Here is a 17,792-nt window from a genome sequence, read left to right as displayed (position 1 = left end):
ATAGAATTTGAAGGGCTACACATAGATTCTGTTTTCTCCCATAACTTTACATCAGGATAAAGAGTGAAGATAGATAGAGCAAGTATAGCATCCACTCAGTGAATCAAGTTTTGCTTCACTGAGTGCAATGAATGAAGGGTATTTTGGAGGATAGCATTATAAAAGTGTATATTTCTGTCCCTTCATACATTGATTTCCAAGGGAACCTAATACGACACATTGTCTACATATCCAAAATAAAGCTGAACTTGTAAGTTAAGATAGGTGTGTTTCATTTGTAAACTATCCATGTTTTCCTTAAAAAAAAAAAAAAAAGCAAGGAAAATGCATAAAACACTGACCTGGCTTCTGTAAAGAGAGAGAGAAAATAAAGGACATCTACACATTTGTAACCAATTCTTTTTTTTTTTATTAGAGCAAATACAGTTATGAAAACTGTACATTATCCATTTTGGTTTCCAGAATTATAAATAAAGCAGCTCATTAGATAAAAGAGTTCATTCACAGCAAGAAATTTTAAATAGACAAAGTGACATGTCATTTAAATACATTGGCAGGGTTATAAGCTGTCCAAAATGTAGGGTACAGTATTACAACCAACTATAAATAAACTTTTATGTAAAATACAGCAATGCACATTTTAGAAAAATACTAACAATTTTTTATTGGAGCTTTACTCTTAAAAAAGCTTATAAATCATATTTATAAACAGAAACAACATGTTTAATTTATAAACATTTTCAAAAGCCATAATTTTTGGATTTTTAAATACACATATAATATTGTGTTACAAAATTAGTATAATCAACAACTTAATTGGGGCCTATTGTAGATAAGCATGTTTACATAAGGCTTGTTAAAATTTAATATCCTGATTCTCAATTAAGAATTATTTTTCTAAACTTGTAAGTAAACTGTTTTGCTTCTTTAAAAAAAGCATATCGTTTCATTTGCTGCCTTTTTGTTTTCTTCTCAATTCCATACTGGTCAAAACACAGGACTGTCAACCCATTTCTGCAAAAAATGCCACTATATTATTTTCCTGTGCTAAGAGCTCCAGGTTCTCCAAAATTATTCCAAATCCATTTCAGTTGTAATAGGCTGCCTTTTGTGATAGCTAATGTAATTATGAAAAACCTCTCTACTAAACCATGCAAATAATAGTAGTAGTAGTAGTAGTAATAATAATAATAATATACAATAGGATCAAATACCTGTTGAAAAGCATAATTTCTAAGAGATAAAAATAAAAGAAAACCCAAGCCCTATACCTTTAATTTCTAATTAAAATGCTGACTTTTCAAATGATCACAACCGTGTACAATTTTGTGATAAGTAAATAAGCATGCTCCTTTACTACATTTATTTCAGTGGGGAGCGAAAAACATGGATCACATCATCAAAGCAAAGGACTGTACATCTAGTTAACACAAAGAATCAAATGAAAGTTTGAGGCTTAAGTTTTAAGTGGCTGAGGTAAGATGACAGACTCAGTTTAACAACATTAAAGGCATCAAGCTGATAGTCATTGTTAACAGATTTAAATGTTCTACCTGAATGTATTCAACATGAAGTGTAATCTTAAAAAAATCGTTATTTATGGTAAGTTGAATTAACAGGTTCCACTATATAATCAGGCGTGGCTTTAATGCTAGTAGAATCTGGACTCAACAGGGCAATGTCCCACGTTGTTGAGTGACTGACAAAATGGTTTTCAAAACATTCCACCTTGCTAATCCAGCATGCTGCTTGATGAACCCTGCAGCATTTAAAATAATTCTACTTGCCAGTATCACAACGAAGATATAAACTATGGCTTAAAGTATCATGGTGTATTGCCTGCTAATCCTGAAAATATGACTTTTCTATCTTACATTTTAAAAGAAAAATTAGGTAGAAATGGATCTTGCCAGAAAACATTTGCACTGCACATATAGCACAGGCCTTATTTTGTTTTCTCCAATACGGGATAAAAACCAGTGAAGTTTTCCAGGCTGGTCAATATTATTATAGTACCGCTGTACAAAGGCTTTAAATAAATAGCAAGTGAGCAGAAATCATGCATAAGCAAATGAAACACAATCTCCCAGAAAATGGCAGAGATTTTAAAAGCAGCAGGTAATGGAATAAGACTGGTGAGTGATGCTGCTAACTATTTCTTCTAATGAGATAGGAGTGAATACTGGAATCTCTTCCACAGCAACAGAATCCTCTGACCACATTCCTCTGGCAGTCACTTTCCCATCTCCCCCACCAAAAACATCAGACAGCAAAATAGTAAGGCAGCTGTTCAGTTCCATCAACAAAAGTGCAGCTCCATACATTTCCAGTTTAGTTACACTCTCTGTTCAAACAGATGGAGTAACCAACACACTTTATTTGTTGGAGTGCTTCAGAAAGCTGGTGTGCACGATGATGTTTTTTTCCCCCAACAATGGCTGCTTGCTTCAGCTTTCAGAGGACCTCAAAAGCCCTTGGGCTGAATTTTCCAAGTCTCCACATCTCTCGTGTCCCATCCTAATTCCATGCCTCCTTCCCTGTGTCTGAACATGACTTGTGCCATTAAAAAGGCTGATGTCACAACTGCTGAGAACTGTGGACTTACGCCACTAGTTGTCATGACTTCACTGAAGGATCAAAACAGTTATATCATTAAGTAACTATGTTGAATCACATTCAGGCATAGCCAAAATTAAATTGGGGAAACATGAAAGTTTGCAAATCTTTTTATCATTTTAAATTGGAAAAATATTGGGGGAGAGTAGAATTTTTTTTATGTGAAGTACAAGAGCATTCTTACCTTTCTTAATTCCAATCAAGTTAGGAAATGGATGAAAAGAATGGCTAAGCCAATATTCAAGAGCATTACCAGGACAATCATGATTGAATTAGGACCCTGGAAATGGAAAAAAAAAAAGTGTAATTACACATGCAAAGTAAATAAATTGCTTCAAATTATATCATCATAACAGAATTAAAACACTTCATTGTAGGCCTTATGGTACTTTTGAAAAATTAAAGATTTTGAAAGGAAACACCTTGCTCCTGTTTAAAACCACATGTTAAATATATTTTCTGAGATGTCAAAGTAGCCATAGTCTCTTTGTTAAAAATAAACATGATATTGTCATATGGATTAATTTTTTCCCTGAGAAATCAAGAAACGCAGTGAAAAAAAAAAGAATAGCTCTAAAACTTCAAATAGTTTAAATTATAGATTTAATAAAGGTATGGCTTCCAAACACTTTGAAACTCTTATCTCTACAAACATTAAAACAAAAGATTTTGGAGAAATCATGAATCATAAATAAGAGCTGGGCCTCTCAAATGGCAGCTCTTAATAGAGTAGTCTAATTTTCCCCAATCTTGTGTCAACCAAATGTGTTGAACTTCAACTCCATGACCCTTACTCAGCAACACATTTGGATGCCATCAGATGGGGAAGGCACTTTTAATCCAACAAACTGAAATGTTATGAGAGACTAAGAAAAGAGAGAGGGGGGAAAAAAGCTTATTGTACTTATTATACACAAATCGCATCTTGCATTCTGCAAGTGGGGAGACACAGTAAAGTACAGTGGTACCTCGGGATACGAACGCCTCTACTAACAAACTTTTCGGGTTACGACCAGCTCCGGTTGCAAAAATTTACCTCGATGTGCGAACTCCGCCTTGGGGTACGGCCATTTTCCCGCCCCTGACACGTGGTCCGCGGCCGTTTTCCCGCCGTGCGGTGCGGCGCCCGGCTGTTTTCCCACCGCGAGGCGCGGCGTCCGGCCGTTTTCCCGCTGCACCGCGCCGCGCCCGGCCGTTTTCCTGCCGCGCCGCGCCCGGCCGTTTTCCCGCCCCTGACGCGTGGTCCGCGGACGCCAGAACGGATTAACGGTAATTACATTGAATCTTATGGGAAAATTTGCTTCGGGGTGCGACCAAATTCGGAGGGCGGAACGGATTAACCGGATTTACATTGAACCCTATGGGGAAATTTGCATCGGGTTACGACCAACTTGGGATACGCCCAGAGTCACGGAACGGATTAAGTTCGTATCCCGAGGTACCACTGTAACTTACATTCCTCTGAAGAAGAAGGAAATTCTTGCAATTCAGATGAATTATCTAAAGGACCTGAATTCCTTCACAATATTATCTGACATTTGCTCTAACATACAGTACTGTGCAAAAGTTTTAGGCAGGTGTGAAAAAATGCTGTAAAGTAAGAATGCTTTCAAAAATATATATTGTAATTCTTTATGTTTATCAATTTACAAAATGCAAAGTGAGCGAACAGAAATCTAAATCAAATCAGTATTTGGTGTGACTACCCTTTGGCTTCAAACCAGCATCAATTCTTACACTTGCACACTTTGTACACTTGCACAAAGTCAGGGATCTTGTAGGATTAGAGTCAGGTGTATGATTAACCAATTATACCAAGCAGGTGCTAATGATCATCAATTTCATATGTAGGTTGAAACACAGTCATTAACTGAAACAGAAACAGTTGTGTAGGAGGCTTAAAACTGGGTGAGGAACAGCCAAACTCTGCTACTAAGGTGAGGTTGTGGAAGATGGTTTCATGTCACAGGTCATACACCATGGCAAGACTGAGCACAGCAACAAGACACAAGGTAGTTATACTGCGTCAGCAAGGTCTCTCCCCGGCAAACATTTCAAAGCAGATTGGGGTTTCAAGATGTGCTGTTCAAGCTCTTTTGAAGAAGCACAAAGAAACGGGCAACTGGGGTTTCAAGATGTGTTCAAGCTCTTTTGAAGAAGCACAAAGAAACAGGCAACGTTGAGGACCGCAGATGCAATGGTCGGCCAAGGAAACTTAATGCACCGGATAGAAGACACATCATGCTTACTTCCCTTCGACATCGGAAGATGTCCAGCAGTGCCATCAGCACAGAACTGGCGGAAACCAGTGGGACCCAGGTACACCCATCTACTGTCCGGAGATGTCTGGCCAGAAGTGGTCTTCATGGAAGAACTGCAGCCAAAAAGCCATACTTCCGATGTGGACACAAGGCTAAGCGATTCAACTATGCACAAAAATAGGACTGGGGTGCAGAAAAATGGCAGCAGGTGCTCTGGACTGATGAGTCCAAATTTGAAATATTTGACTGTAGCAGGAGGCAGTTTGTTCGTTGAAGGGCTGGACAGCGGTACAATAATGAATGTCTGCAAGCAACAGTGAAGCATGGTGGAGGTTCCCTACAAGTCTGGGGCTGCATTTCTGCAAATGGAGTTGGAGATTTGGTCAGGATCAATCGTGTCCTCAATGCTGAGAAATACAGGCAGATACTTATCCATCATGCCATACCATCAGGAAGGTGTGTGATTGGCCCCAAATTTATTCTGAAGCAGGACAATGACCCCAAACATACAGCCAATGTCATTAAGACCTATCTTCAGCGTCAAGAAGAATAAGGAGTCCTGGAAGTGATGGTTTGGCCCTCACAGAGCCCTGATCTCAACATCATCGAGTCTGGGATTACATGAAGAGACAGAAGGATTTAAGGCAGCCTACATCCACAGGAGATCTGCGGTTAGTTCTCCAAGATGTTTGGAACAACCTACCTGCTGAGTTCCTTCAAAAACTGTGTGCAAGTGTACCTAGAAGAATTGATGCTGTTTTGAAGGCAAAGGGCAGTCACACCAAATATTGATTTGGATTTCTCTTCTGTTCGCTCACTTTGCATTGTGTAAATTGACAAACATAGTTACAATATATATATATTTGAAAGCATTCTTACTTTACAGCATTTTTTCACACCTGCCTAAAACTTTTGTACAGTACTGTATATTCCTGTTTTGAAGAGCTGGAACCTATGTTACAAATACTATGTAGTTTCATTACAACTGAAATAGCTTCAAAGGACCAACTTATTATCATATAACTTTCATTTGTGTTACTCTGTGGCTTGTTATGAAAATATTCCTATGCTATTCTCGGTAGCTGACACTGGCATAGACATCTCCACAGTAAGCACCAAACTCCTTTGAAGACTGGTGTTTCCTATTACGGTTCTAGTAAAATGAAGAAATCCATTCATTTATTTAGGAGAGTACGTGTGGGTTTTTGATTAGGGTTTTTCGTTATTTTAGTGTTACTTTATTATGTGTTTTATTGTTATACTTTACCCTGGACAGTTTATTGTTATTTCTGTTATACTGTGAATATTTTAAGTGTATTCTGTAAGCTGCCATAGGTCTAATTGGATTTGGCAAAATATAAATCACTCAGTCAGTCTCTACAGCATCGGCATGATATCTGTAATATATGCTTCAGCCTCAACTCAGCATTAACAGTGACCCCTGCTCCAAGGTATACAAAATGAATAAGCAATTTGCAAAGACGGTCATTTTTTTGATGCTCTCTGAGCTTGGTTGTTTGCTTGCAGATGTTTTATTACCCAGCTAGGTAACATCAGTGTAAGTATAGGCTTTGCTGCCTGTTGATGTTACCTAGTTGGGTAAGGAAACGTCTGCAAGCAAACAACCAAGCTCAGAGAGCACCAAGAACTTCTAATGGTAATTTTTGTCAGATTCCTAGTACATTATGATGTCAGTACTGCTGGTGATAGCAAAGGATTGATATGAGGCTCCTGAAAGTCCTGCGTGAGGCTCTGTGAGCTAGTCTAAAACTCAGAGCTACATTATTAACAGAAAATTAAAAACATGGGGAGCAATACTATAAATGCTTTAATGAATTTAATTATAATTTAATTATATTTAATTAAGCTCTGGCCTGGCTCCAGCAACGTCAAATTTAGTAATTTCCTAGCTTGTTTCCTCTTTTATTCTACTCCTCCTATATTTCAAAATGTGGCCCGTGGTGAGCCACTCAAGTATGGCACTTCGTTCAAAAAAGTTTGAGAGCCCCTTGATTCAGCTGAGATAAAAATATAACCACATACATCAAGAAGAAAAATAAATGGAATGTTTCAGATATCAGGAAGAACAGAGAAACACACTTACATAATTGCTTAAGATACTGGAGGTGTTTTAAACAATAAAAAACTGCAAAAAAATTGCTCTATAATAAAATTCAATGTGTGGCTCAACTTGCACCTTTTAAAACATTAATAGTGTGACTCCAGAATGCTTTAGGGTGAAGCACCATAAATAAGGGCTTAGTGATCAGCCATGGCTTAAAATAGAAAAAGACAAAATTAGTCTCTGCTTTCAGTGACTGATTTGAACAGGTGTTTATAAGGAAGCTATAATAGAAAAGCTTTATTCATGCCTGGAGAATTGTCCTTATATAACAGTAAGCTTAAGATGTACAAAAGAGAAAAATACAACATTAAACACCTTTTTTTCTAATAGGCATTATGATGTATTGGCTGGTAGGAATTGCATATTAAAAGAGGGTTGGTTAGGAAAGAACAGTTTTATTGTTGATTCTAGTTGCAGGTTTATTTTATAAACAGAATCTCATTATTTATGAAGCACAATTAAGGGGAAGGGAATGGCTCTGCAGGGCTATGCTCAGCTCTTTTTTGATCATCATATACCCAGGCTATGAAATATGTACATCACGCTGTTCCCTCTCAGGAAAAGTAACATTATGCAGAATGCAAAAAAAAAAAAAGAGGAGTAAGAACTAGGAAGCCAAAGAAATTAAAGGCATGAGACAAGGGAAAAAAAATAGCTAAAATTAGTTTACCCTAACACCATTCATTCTATCTGTCCATAACTTTCTGTCCTTGCTTCCATGACATTCATCAGCTGCTTCACGTGGAGCCTTTTAAACTTCTCACCTGTCTTTTAGAAGGTATCAACTCTACCTAACAATGATTTCTACTGTCTTCCTGTTCCTCTTCCTTCATGTATTTGTTTTGCAATTGGATCCTCATTCATTCTCTTGATATGACCAAATCATCTCAGCATACTCTTTCATACTGGTCATTCATTTTGCATTCAAACCACTTCATCTAGTACCCATTCATTGTTGATCCTATCTCTTCTATTACCACATTCCTACTGCATTCAACTTTTTTGTTTTATGTACCCAATTTTCACTTATATATAACAAAGAGATTATTCTTATACACAGCCATTTTGATTTCATTAGGCAACAGTAATTTCTCATTTTTCCATCGTTATTAAGCACTTTACCAATGTAAACAAATTACCTACTTGCCCTAGTTTTTCACCATGTATGTATAACTTGCAATTATTCACTCAATTTTCCCCATCAAACATAATTACCTTGGTTTTGGATACATGAACTTTCAGATCCATACTCTTGTTTCATCATACTATCTAATATTTGTTGCAAATCATTCAAGTTCTCAGCCCACAACTTAGAGTCATCTGCATATAAAAGTACATGTCCATTCCTGTTCCCTACTGATGCACCTCTAACATGATCAGAAGCATTCCTCATGCACTTATCCATAAATACTTTAGACAAATAAGAGGGCATCACAGATTGTTATCTCAGTCATTGCTCAATGTTGAACCATTTGCTAAGCATTTCATTTAAGCTTTAATCGTATACTGTTCTTTCTGTATTCATTAACCAGTCTTCCACTCCACATACGCACATAACTTTCAGTAATGGAAGCCTGTTCACTTTATCATACATGTTTCCTAAATCAACAAACACATTTTTATCACATTAATACATTTCCAATGATGTGCATTAGTAATCAAAATAAGGGGTTAGCCTTGGAAAGATCCCTTCTAGTGAAAGTAGATAGCTGTGGGCTGGAAGGATTAGCTGTTGTTATCAGACAGTTCTCTTCATCTCAAGCCTAATTAATTTTTTTTTAAATAATATACTCAGAACTTATTTCAAACTATTGTCTTTTACATCTTATAAATGTCACACCTCATTGGATTTTATCTCCAATATTTTCTTGCCATTCTTACTGCTGAGGAATGGCACACGGGATAGTCTTTTTACTGAAATGCTCAGAGGAGAGGTAGGAGGAGGAAGATAATTGCTTCCTTCCTTCAGCTGAAACAGTCCTGAAGAGAAACTGCAAGCAACATTGTAAAAAAGCTCTGTGTCAACAAGATACTGAGTGGATTTGAGTTCATTTAAGAGGAACTTAAATTGTTGAAAATAACGAAATTGGTGTTTGTATGGGAAATATTCCCATCATGCCCCAAAGACTGTGAAATTCTTTGTTGCTTGCAATGAGCAAAGTTGTAACACTTATGACCTTTTAATTTTTAAAAAAGGAGGCAAGCAAGCAAACACAAATATACACCTCTCTCTCTAGATCACCTATATAGCAAATCACTTTGATTACATTTGAACTAACTCTCTGACAGTTAGTTCAAAATCCTTGTTTTTTTCACTCTTCTTAGTAAAATCATTACATTCATATTGCCAACACAAACATACATACAGTAATTCAGTTATTCTACTAAGATGGTGTCTTGTGTTTAGTAAAGCTTATTTATCATATATGTGCATAAATCTGTTTCTCTTTCACAGTGCTGTTTCTCTGTGAAAAAGTTCTGAGAATGATCTTCAGGTATATACACATATAACTACAGGTTTCCTTACGCATTAGAAAGGCTAATGGTACACCTTTAAAAATTCAAAGCACTCAAGAAATGTTACGTTAGTACTTACCAAAGTTGTCCATGGACCATCAGTGCTAATTCTTAGTCTAGCAATAATCAAAAGGGGGATCATTTTGACCTGCATTTGATTTGCAGATGTTTCGTTTGCTGCTGCTGAAGGAAGCAGCTCTATGGGAGAGACCGTGGCATCCTTTGTAGCAACTACTGAATTAATATGGGAACTGCTTAATATTTAATACTCTCTGTTCTGTAAGGGGGGGTGGGGGTGAGAAAAACAACCTGTCTAGCCCAAAAATATTCTTAGGTTTCCTTTCATGCACGGTATGTTTGAAATCTGTCCACAAATTTTTAATAATATTCAAGTCTGAGGACTGTAAAACCCATACCAAAGCCTTTATCTTTTTTCCCCTGTAGTACTTCATGGTTATTTAGATAATAGTTTTACCAAAATGTCTAAACTTTTTCTGCTTTCAATTTCTTCACTGACTATGAGACAGCTTAGAGTATTTTGGAATTTAGTTGAATCCATTTTTCCATTGACACAACAGTTCCTGTGCCACTTGCTGCCACAAAACCTAATAGTATAATAAAGCCATCCCCAAGCTTAATGGTCGGCAAGATCTTCAAATGCCTCACCCTTTTTTCTCCAAATATATTTTGTGTGCCTGGGCCCAAACAATTAATTTTTTTTAATCAGTCAAGACACTTTCTTCTGAAACGTTTCAGGTTACTAAGGCTTTATTTTCCATACTTTAGACAATAAACTTTGTGATTATGTTTGTGGTAAGGTTTCCTTCTGACAGTATAGAGGTGTAAGCAGCTAACCTTGAAGAAGGAATGCAATAGTGGTTAAGTAAACATTAATTTAGCTCAGGAAGGGAAGGGGGGGTGACAAAGAATCTCAATATAACCCTGCACTGATTCTCTTTGGTATAAGAGGGGCAGAAGAAAATTCTGTCAGGCTTCCAATATTCTGTTATTAGACCTTACAACAATAACAGAGTTCCAGTGGTCCTTGTGGTGTCTATTTCCTGACCTGGCCTACCTGAAAGGGCTGACCCCCCTGCAGATCACTTTCATATAAACAATGCTTACATAAGGATCTGAGGTCAACTCTCCTGTGTTGGCTAAACTTTTCAGTAATGGTCTGTGAATTCTGTATCTCAGATCTGACAAATGTGGGGGAAGTTTAAGCAAAGATTTTTCTTGGCCTTTGAGATCGTCTCTTGACTTCCACAAGCCAGTGTAATTTTTATTTCTTAGCAATGTTTCTCACACTTGAAATTGCTAGCTGAAAATATTTAAAAACCTTTCCCTGCTTTGTAAGAGTGAACTATCTTCATTTTCAAATGCCCAGACAGTCATTTAGAGGAACCCAAAGTTATTGAAAGTAGAAAGAACCACAATGACAACTGAAGAGGCTGGGAAAGTCAGAGTATTCACACACTTCTGCTTTCTCCTGGTTAATTGTAGGTCTCAACAAGCCTATTACCTTTTCGGGCCTTACTAACAATTTTAAACTAAAAAAAGTAGCATTGAATTAACTCAGTGTCCAAGCTTCAGCACCTGCCATATTTACTACTTTATTATTTTGAAATAAACTGCATATAAATATACATTTAAATTTGCATCAAGATTTCATGGTTAACCTTCTACCACGGGGTGCTTCCACATGCAGCTGTACATTTCCCCCTTTCATAAATATAGTTTATGAATTCCTGAAAAATTTTACTATGTGGATGAAAAATATGAACAGTTCAGTAACAGAATTACCAGTTCAAGCCATTATTACTAATATGAATATGTGATGAAAGCAAGGGAGAATTACCTAGGCTTGTACTTTTTAGTGCGTCCATGAATATATTTTATATAGATTATAAATTGATGAAAATATTGTAAACAATCTAAGCAATGAAGATTTTCTTATACATTCTATACACTTTCCAGCCATCTAATATATCTCTTTCAGCTATTTCATTAGCTTCCATGCAAATTGCATGAGATACCTTGTATGTAGGGAGTACAGTTTATTCTGAATTTTCTCTTGATTTTCATGGAAAATGTCTAGACCATATAAGACTGCAGGAATATGAAGCCCACATTTAGGCTTAAACAAATTGTCATTACCCTCTAAGAACACATGTCAACAACAATTCTGACACTGATATAAACTACCGGAAAATAAAGGACAGCAGGAATGTACTATCAGATATGTGAGTCTCTTATTATTAAGAGATAGTCTTTAGCTTTCATAGAATCATAGAGCTGGAAAAAATCTTAAAGATTATCTAGACAACTCACTGCTCAGTGCAGGATCTCCTAGAGTAACTCTGACAATTGACTATCCAGCCCCTGTTTAAAGACCTCCAACTAAGGAGAACTCACTTTAGTTCTTAGTTCATGTGGCAACTTGTTCTGCTGGCTGACATCGCATATAATCAGGAAGTTCCTCCTGATACATAGCCTGAACTTAAAACTTCCTTCCTTGAAGTTTTAACCCACTGGTTCTGGTCTTTGGGGCAACACAGAACAAGCCAACTTCCTTTTCTATATAATAACCCTTCATATATTTGAAGCCTACAACCATCTCCTGTCAGTCAGCTTGTTTGTAGGCTAAACAGCCTTTAATCATTCCTTACAGGGCTTTCAATCCACCATACTTACCAAACTGATTTCTTTTTCCACTGAAGAGAAGTCATTATTATCCAGATTCTTTGGTGCAGAGGATTCCAATTTCTTTAATGATTCTTTGGCATCTAACTGAATCCCAGCTCTGGTGGGGCTTGGCTTCTGAGCTGATGCTACTGGTTTAAGTGCTGAAGATGATGGGTTGGTACGGTCCTCGTCTTGCCCAAGCTCGAATGGATACATTGTTGGATTAGTTTTCACATAGTACCCATGGTAATGATCGTGCAACTCTCCATTCTCTTTGCTCTTGGGATTGTTGCGGGGTGACAACTTTTGATGGTGTTTGGCCGTCACTTCCTCTTTCACAGCAGGCGCTTTAGAAAAAACAGGTTTGTGGATTACTGGTACAATGTTTTCACTTATTACATTCTTTTTTTCTTGAATAAGTCTGTCTTCTGAGGTGGAATTCTGTTTTCTTCCTTGTTCTGCAGAAGAAGGCTTAGCCGAAGGGGCTGAGCTATGCTTTTTGCTTTCTTCTGGAGACCCAGGAGGTGTAGTGCCCTTTCGATAGAAATGAGGAGATTCTTTTGGTGCAGGAGATTTTTCCTGAGCTTTTTCTTCAGGTATTTCCTTAATTTCCCCTCCTTCTTGAAATCGCTGCTTAATATAATCAGGGCCTGAAATTAAAAACAAGCCAACAATAACTTGAGTGAAGTATTAAATTATTGAAGCAATGGGAAGGAAATCCATTGGGTTTCTCACTGGAAATCCTTATTTTGTCCCTGTCACACAAAAAGCAAAGATACTCATAATGCCCATAATAAAAATGCAAAAATCCACAATGGGAGTAATATCCTAGTAATATTTTGGGATTGTTATTTTCGGTTTCCGTTTTGTAATAATGAATTATTTTCCTTGAGAATTAAACATTTCCACATTTTCTTAATATGTAAGAAATCAGACTTGGTTATAAGTATTTTTATATTTGTGTCCTCCTTTCAATAAAGACTATTAGTGATAATCAAACACACTTCAAACATTATTGTTTTCCTGATCTGTGACCTTGTCAGTAAAATATATTTGGAATTTTTATATCAGAACTTGTATTCTAAAACTCAAATAATTGCCACTATATTTCTATGGGAGTATTCATAGATACCATTTTAACAAGTAAATCCAAGTACATCAGTTATTACATCCGTTAGCAGAAATAAGAGTTAACTTTAAAAATAGTTAACTGTGAACAATGTTGAATCAGAATTGTTATGAGTAATATTATCAGTGGGAATTCAAATTTTCCACTATTTGAAACATGCAACTTCTGCAAGGCAATGAAGACTGCAAGATCAGTTTTCCAAAGCAGCTTCCAGAATGAAATCTCACTTATACCATTACTATTTCTTTTAATTCCTTTCACCTTGTCTCCATCTTTCCAGTACTGCAATTGCCAATATCCAATGCAGACATATGCAAGGAAGGGACTATCACTTTGCTTCTCCATGACGTTCTGCTTTTCCATACACAGCCTAAAATAGAATTAGCACTTTTGCAGTTGTATCACATTTCAATTACATGGGCTGAACCTGCAGTGTTTGGCAGTTAACTTGGACGGGTGTAGGATCAGGTTTCCCATCTAATGTGCTGACTCCTATCACCTCTAAGTTAGTTTCACAGCATTAATTTTGATTAATTCAAGCTTCTTCCTTTCACTCAATTACTATTTCTTTCTATTTTCTTTTTTGCTATTATAAAAGCATTGCCATTCCCAATCTCACCTGTATAATAAAAGCAATTTAGGTGATTTTTATTATTTTTTTTGGTAGTACTAACAATATGTCTCTGTGCTTTTTCGAAGTTTTGTTCATTTCACTGGCATTCAATTAAATAACAATATACATTCAATTGTAATTAAATCCTTTGCTATGCATTTCTGCTATGGTATGTATATGTGTATGTGTGTGTATGTATATATACATACATACATACACATACACCCACCCACCCACCATGCATACATACCCATAAACCCCTAGATTAGCTAAGTAGCACTTCCTTTAAATCTTACTCAAAGTTCATGTCTTTAAGTGAATAATTAGAGCTGTCCTGTTTATCCAGTTTATATTTCCTGATCTGCACATGTACTAGGCACTGCACATAAAATTAACTGCAAAGTAGGGATTGTCCTATAAGTGGCAGACTGAACAAAAGTTTGTTCTAATAGTGCAAAAATACCATGTAACTCTAACTATGATATACAAATACAGGTTACAAAAAATGTCCAGCATTCATACACCAAACTACAGTGAGTATTTTCAGAGCAATTCCCCCTGCTCCTGAATCTATTAATAGCAATACAACAGCAGGTTAAAAAAATGCAGTATTATTATATTCACCTAATACGACCTTCCCTGGTGTTCTCCAGATATGTTGGGCTGCAAGTCCCAGAGAAATCATCACTATAGCCTAAAAAGTCCAACACTGTCCTGAAAGGCCCTAAGTGGAGGAAATGCACATTAAATGTTGTAGAAGATAGAAGGAAGGCCATGAAGACCTGGGTCTTCCCCCAAGCATTGGGCTAGGATGGGGGTTTTGCTGAGAGGCTGTTTGGTCTGGTGCTTGGGGGAAGGGTGGTTTTGTTTTTATCTGTTTTAACTGATTGTTGTGCTGCCTAGGAATTATTATATCAGATAGGTGGCCATATAAGTTTTGTAAGTGTATAAAATAAAGAGAGATGGGCCTCTGGGGAGAGACTTCCCATAAATGGCCTGACCACAAGACCCTACTGCCCCTTGCCAATCCATATAACTTAAAAGGCAAAAAATGGGGACTGACACTTGATATATGGCAACTATGGTAAGAACGGGGGATATGTTCTTCCATAAAAAGCAATTGAATTTTCCTACACTTAGCAGTTATCAATGTGGAGAGAAAGTAGGTCCAAATATATACATAGCTTAAGACTGGAGCTATCCAATTTCTACTGTCTTTATCCATAGCCACAGAACATAGCCAAGGCTGGGATTCTCCACAATGTAGGGTCTGTGAAATGGATAAGAAGCACTCTTCTTTTAGTCTATAAAAGATCTGCCATGTGCCAATATGTTGATAGAACAACAGACAGCTTAGTTTAGAAGGGTTTTTTTTTTTTTTTTGCTGTCCTCAACAAAACTGGAAGCATGGGAATTAGGATCCAGAGAAGCAGTAGTATCTTGCAGCAGCTGGTAAACTGGATCTTCTGCATTGAGATAACTATTGAATTAGGTTAAGAGACTGCACGATTCAATTAATCCTTAGAGGAACAGACTCCTTCAGAAGGAAGGTAGGAGCTTCTGAGTGTTGGGCAACAAATAAATGGAAAAGCCTACTAGATCAAAGAGGCAAAATCACTGCCTTCTAAAATACTAGCATGAATCTTAAAGAATGGTGAATGGAGCATATCCCTAGGTCTATGGCAGTTGCGATATTTTGGGGATAGGGCATCTGAAGATGAAATTCTAATCTGTGATGTGATCATCGAGGTAGATACCATGTGCAAATCTGAAAGTGACTCTCTGGCCTGAGAATGGACCAGCAGTGTAGCAGAGATCTACTGATATCTCTTAAGAGATTATCACATGGACTCTAGAAGAGGCAGAAAGTCCCCAAGAAACTTTTGGCACATGGTAGGAGCACTGGAAGAAGATGAAGGTACAGTAGCCTTTAAATATGCAAATCTAAGAGCTTGTTCTCCAAGAATGGCATGCAAATAGGATGAATGATTGTGGCACACCTGGTTAGTAAACACTTGTCTGGACACTCCCAAGGGCTAAAAGACGAAGATTGTGCCTAAGTGAGAATGAAAATTTGCTTCTACAACACTAGCACTTATGATATTAGCCTTTGAAGTCATAAAGGTAAAGGCAGAATACTTGTCTACAAGAACAGTAAAAGACAAAATGAAACAGATAAAAGAACTCTAGGGTTTAGAAAACGAATATGCCATTGCTGGGGCAGTCTAAAGAAAGCATGTGTATAAACCACTCTTGAAAAAAAGACTAGCGTCTGTTCCTAAGTCAGCTCTACAACAGTAGTAGAAAGCCTACTCTATAAGATAAAAAATCTCTCATAACTTCCTTATCACCATTTTCTCTATGTAGGCTAGCATGGCTAGAAGCTTCCTCTGCAAATACAGATCCTGAGGACAGGATGCAGTGCCTCACTAAATAATATATGGGATATTTTTGTGTTTCCCTATTTGTGGTAAATGGCATTTTTCTTTTCTAGAAGCCAGGATAGTATTGTGGTTAAGGTATTGGACTTGGACTAGGGAGAACAAGGTTCAAACCCCTAGTCAGTTACTGAGATCACTGGGTAAGACACTGATTCTCAACTTCACCCAGTGTGGTGAAGATAAAGTTATGGAAGACTACATACCCTTGACCTTCAGGGGAAATACAATTATAACCCTCCAAATTATTCTCAACTCCTTTAAGGGCACATACAGCCTTTTCAAATATATAATACAGACACGGCCAGGTAGATGGTAATACTTAGCTAACCTTGGCTAAACTCAAAAAGCTATGCAGGGTTGAACCCAGCATGGTATTTGGATGGGAGCCTGTCAGGAAACCCCGGGGCTATAAGCTAGAGTTGGGAAGCTGAAAAACATCCCAAGGGAATGCAGTGGTAAGCCACTTCCCTGTTGTTAAGAGAAACTACACAGGCATGTCTATGAAGTCAGTGGCGTCAAGCATGACTTGAAAGGGATGTTGCTAATATACTTTCATATTCCTAAAATAAATAAAATACCAGTCTTTCCATCTGGGGCTGAAGAGGCTACATGGGATTCCTTCAGGGGTACTGTTAAATGGCTCTGAAATATTGGGGAAAGGCAAGATACAAATCTTTCATATTGACCCATAGGATATGCTCTTGGGAACTTTTGTATTTCAATGTACATAAGTAAATGAACTAGGAAATCTGTAAACGCTAAAGATGCTAATGTGATGACGAATTATACACCAAAACTCTGGACTCTGACTGTCTATGAGGGATTATGGTTGTACCCAGCCTGGGGTGGGGGTGGGGGGCAGGTGGCAAAAAGAATTACACTGAGAAACTGGAAAATTGCTATTATTTCAGACATTAAGGACTGGCTTTTGGAAAGGGAAACTATATTTTCAACTAATCATAGAATGAAACAATATGTTCTTTGATATAGGTGTGATGGTATTTTACAATAATACAGTGGCATTAATAATAATAAATAATTTATTAAATTTATATGCCACCCAACTTCCATGACTCTGGGTGGTTTACATTTAAGAGCAAAAATAAATAAATGAATAAAAAAACAAGAACAAAAATAATAAACAACCCCCCCTAACAATAAAGATAAAAAGAATGAAGGCAAAGAAAACAAGCCCAAAGGGGAACAAAAAGGAATAAAGGGGCATTACTCGTCTCCGAAGGCCTGGTCTTTAAGGCTCTTTGAAATACCAGTAGGGTGGCAACCATTCAAATTTTGGGGGGAACCTCATTCCAGAGGGCAGGCGGTGCTACAGAGAAGGTATGTTTCTGGCGTCCAGACAGATGGCATTGTTTAATTGATGGGACCCGGAGCGTGCCAACCCTGC

The 17,792-nt window shown here is 37.3% G+C and overlaps 1 protein-coding gene across 2 annotated transcripts in view; it reads right to left on the bottom strand.

Annotated features, from left to right (window-relative positions):
- Positions 1-396: 396 nt before the first annotated feature.
- JPH1 (junctophilin 1) overlaps positions 397-17,792 on the bottom strand; it is a 77,895-nt gene continuing 60,499 nt past the window's right edge. Inside the window, exons 4-6 of one of the 2 annotated variants that reach the window (XM_088149221.1) lie at positions 12,214-12,854; positions 2,801-2,896; positions 397-2,627 (exon numbers count right to left, since the gene is read on the bottom strand). In XM_088149221.1, the coding sequence (XP_088005347.1) occupies positions 2,816-2,896; positions 12,214-12,854 (722 nt within the window). In that variant the 3' untranslated portion in view covers positions 397-2,627; positions 2,801-2,815. The remainder of the gene's footprint in view (positions 2,628-2,800; positions 2,897-12,213; positions 12,855-17,792) is intronic. The other variant, XM_088149222.1, reaches the window with a different exon arrangement.

The sequence above is a fragment of the Python bivittatus genome, unplaced genomic scaffold (genome assembly GCF_059951505.1).
Source record: "Python bivittatus isolate LINGU-HERP-01145 unplaced genomic scaffold, Pbiv_v1 ctg000590_np1212, whole genome shotgun sequence".
Taxonomy (NCBI): Eukaryota; Metazoa; Chordata; class Lepidosauria; order Squamata; family Pythonidae; genus Python; species Python bivittatus.
The sequence above is the reverse complement of the archived record's forward strand: the minus strand, read 5'-3'. Positions and strand labels throughout refer to the sequence as shown.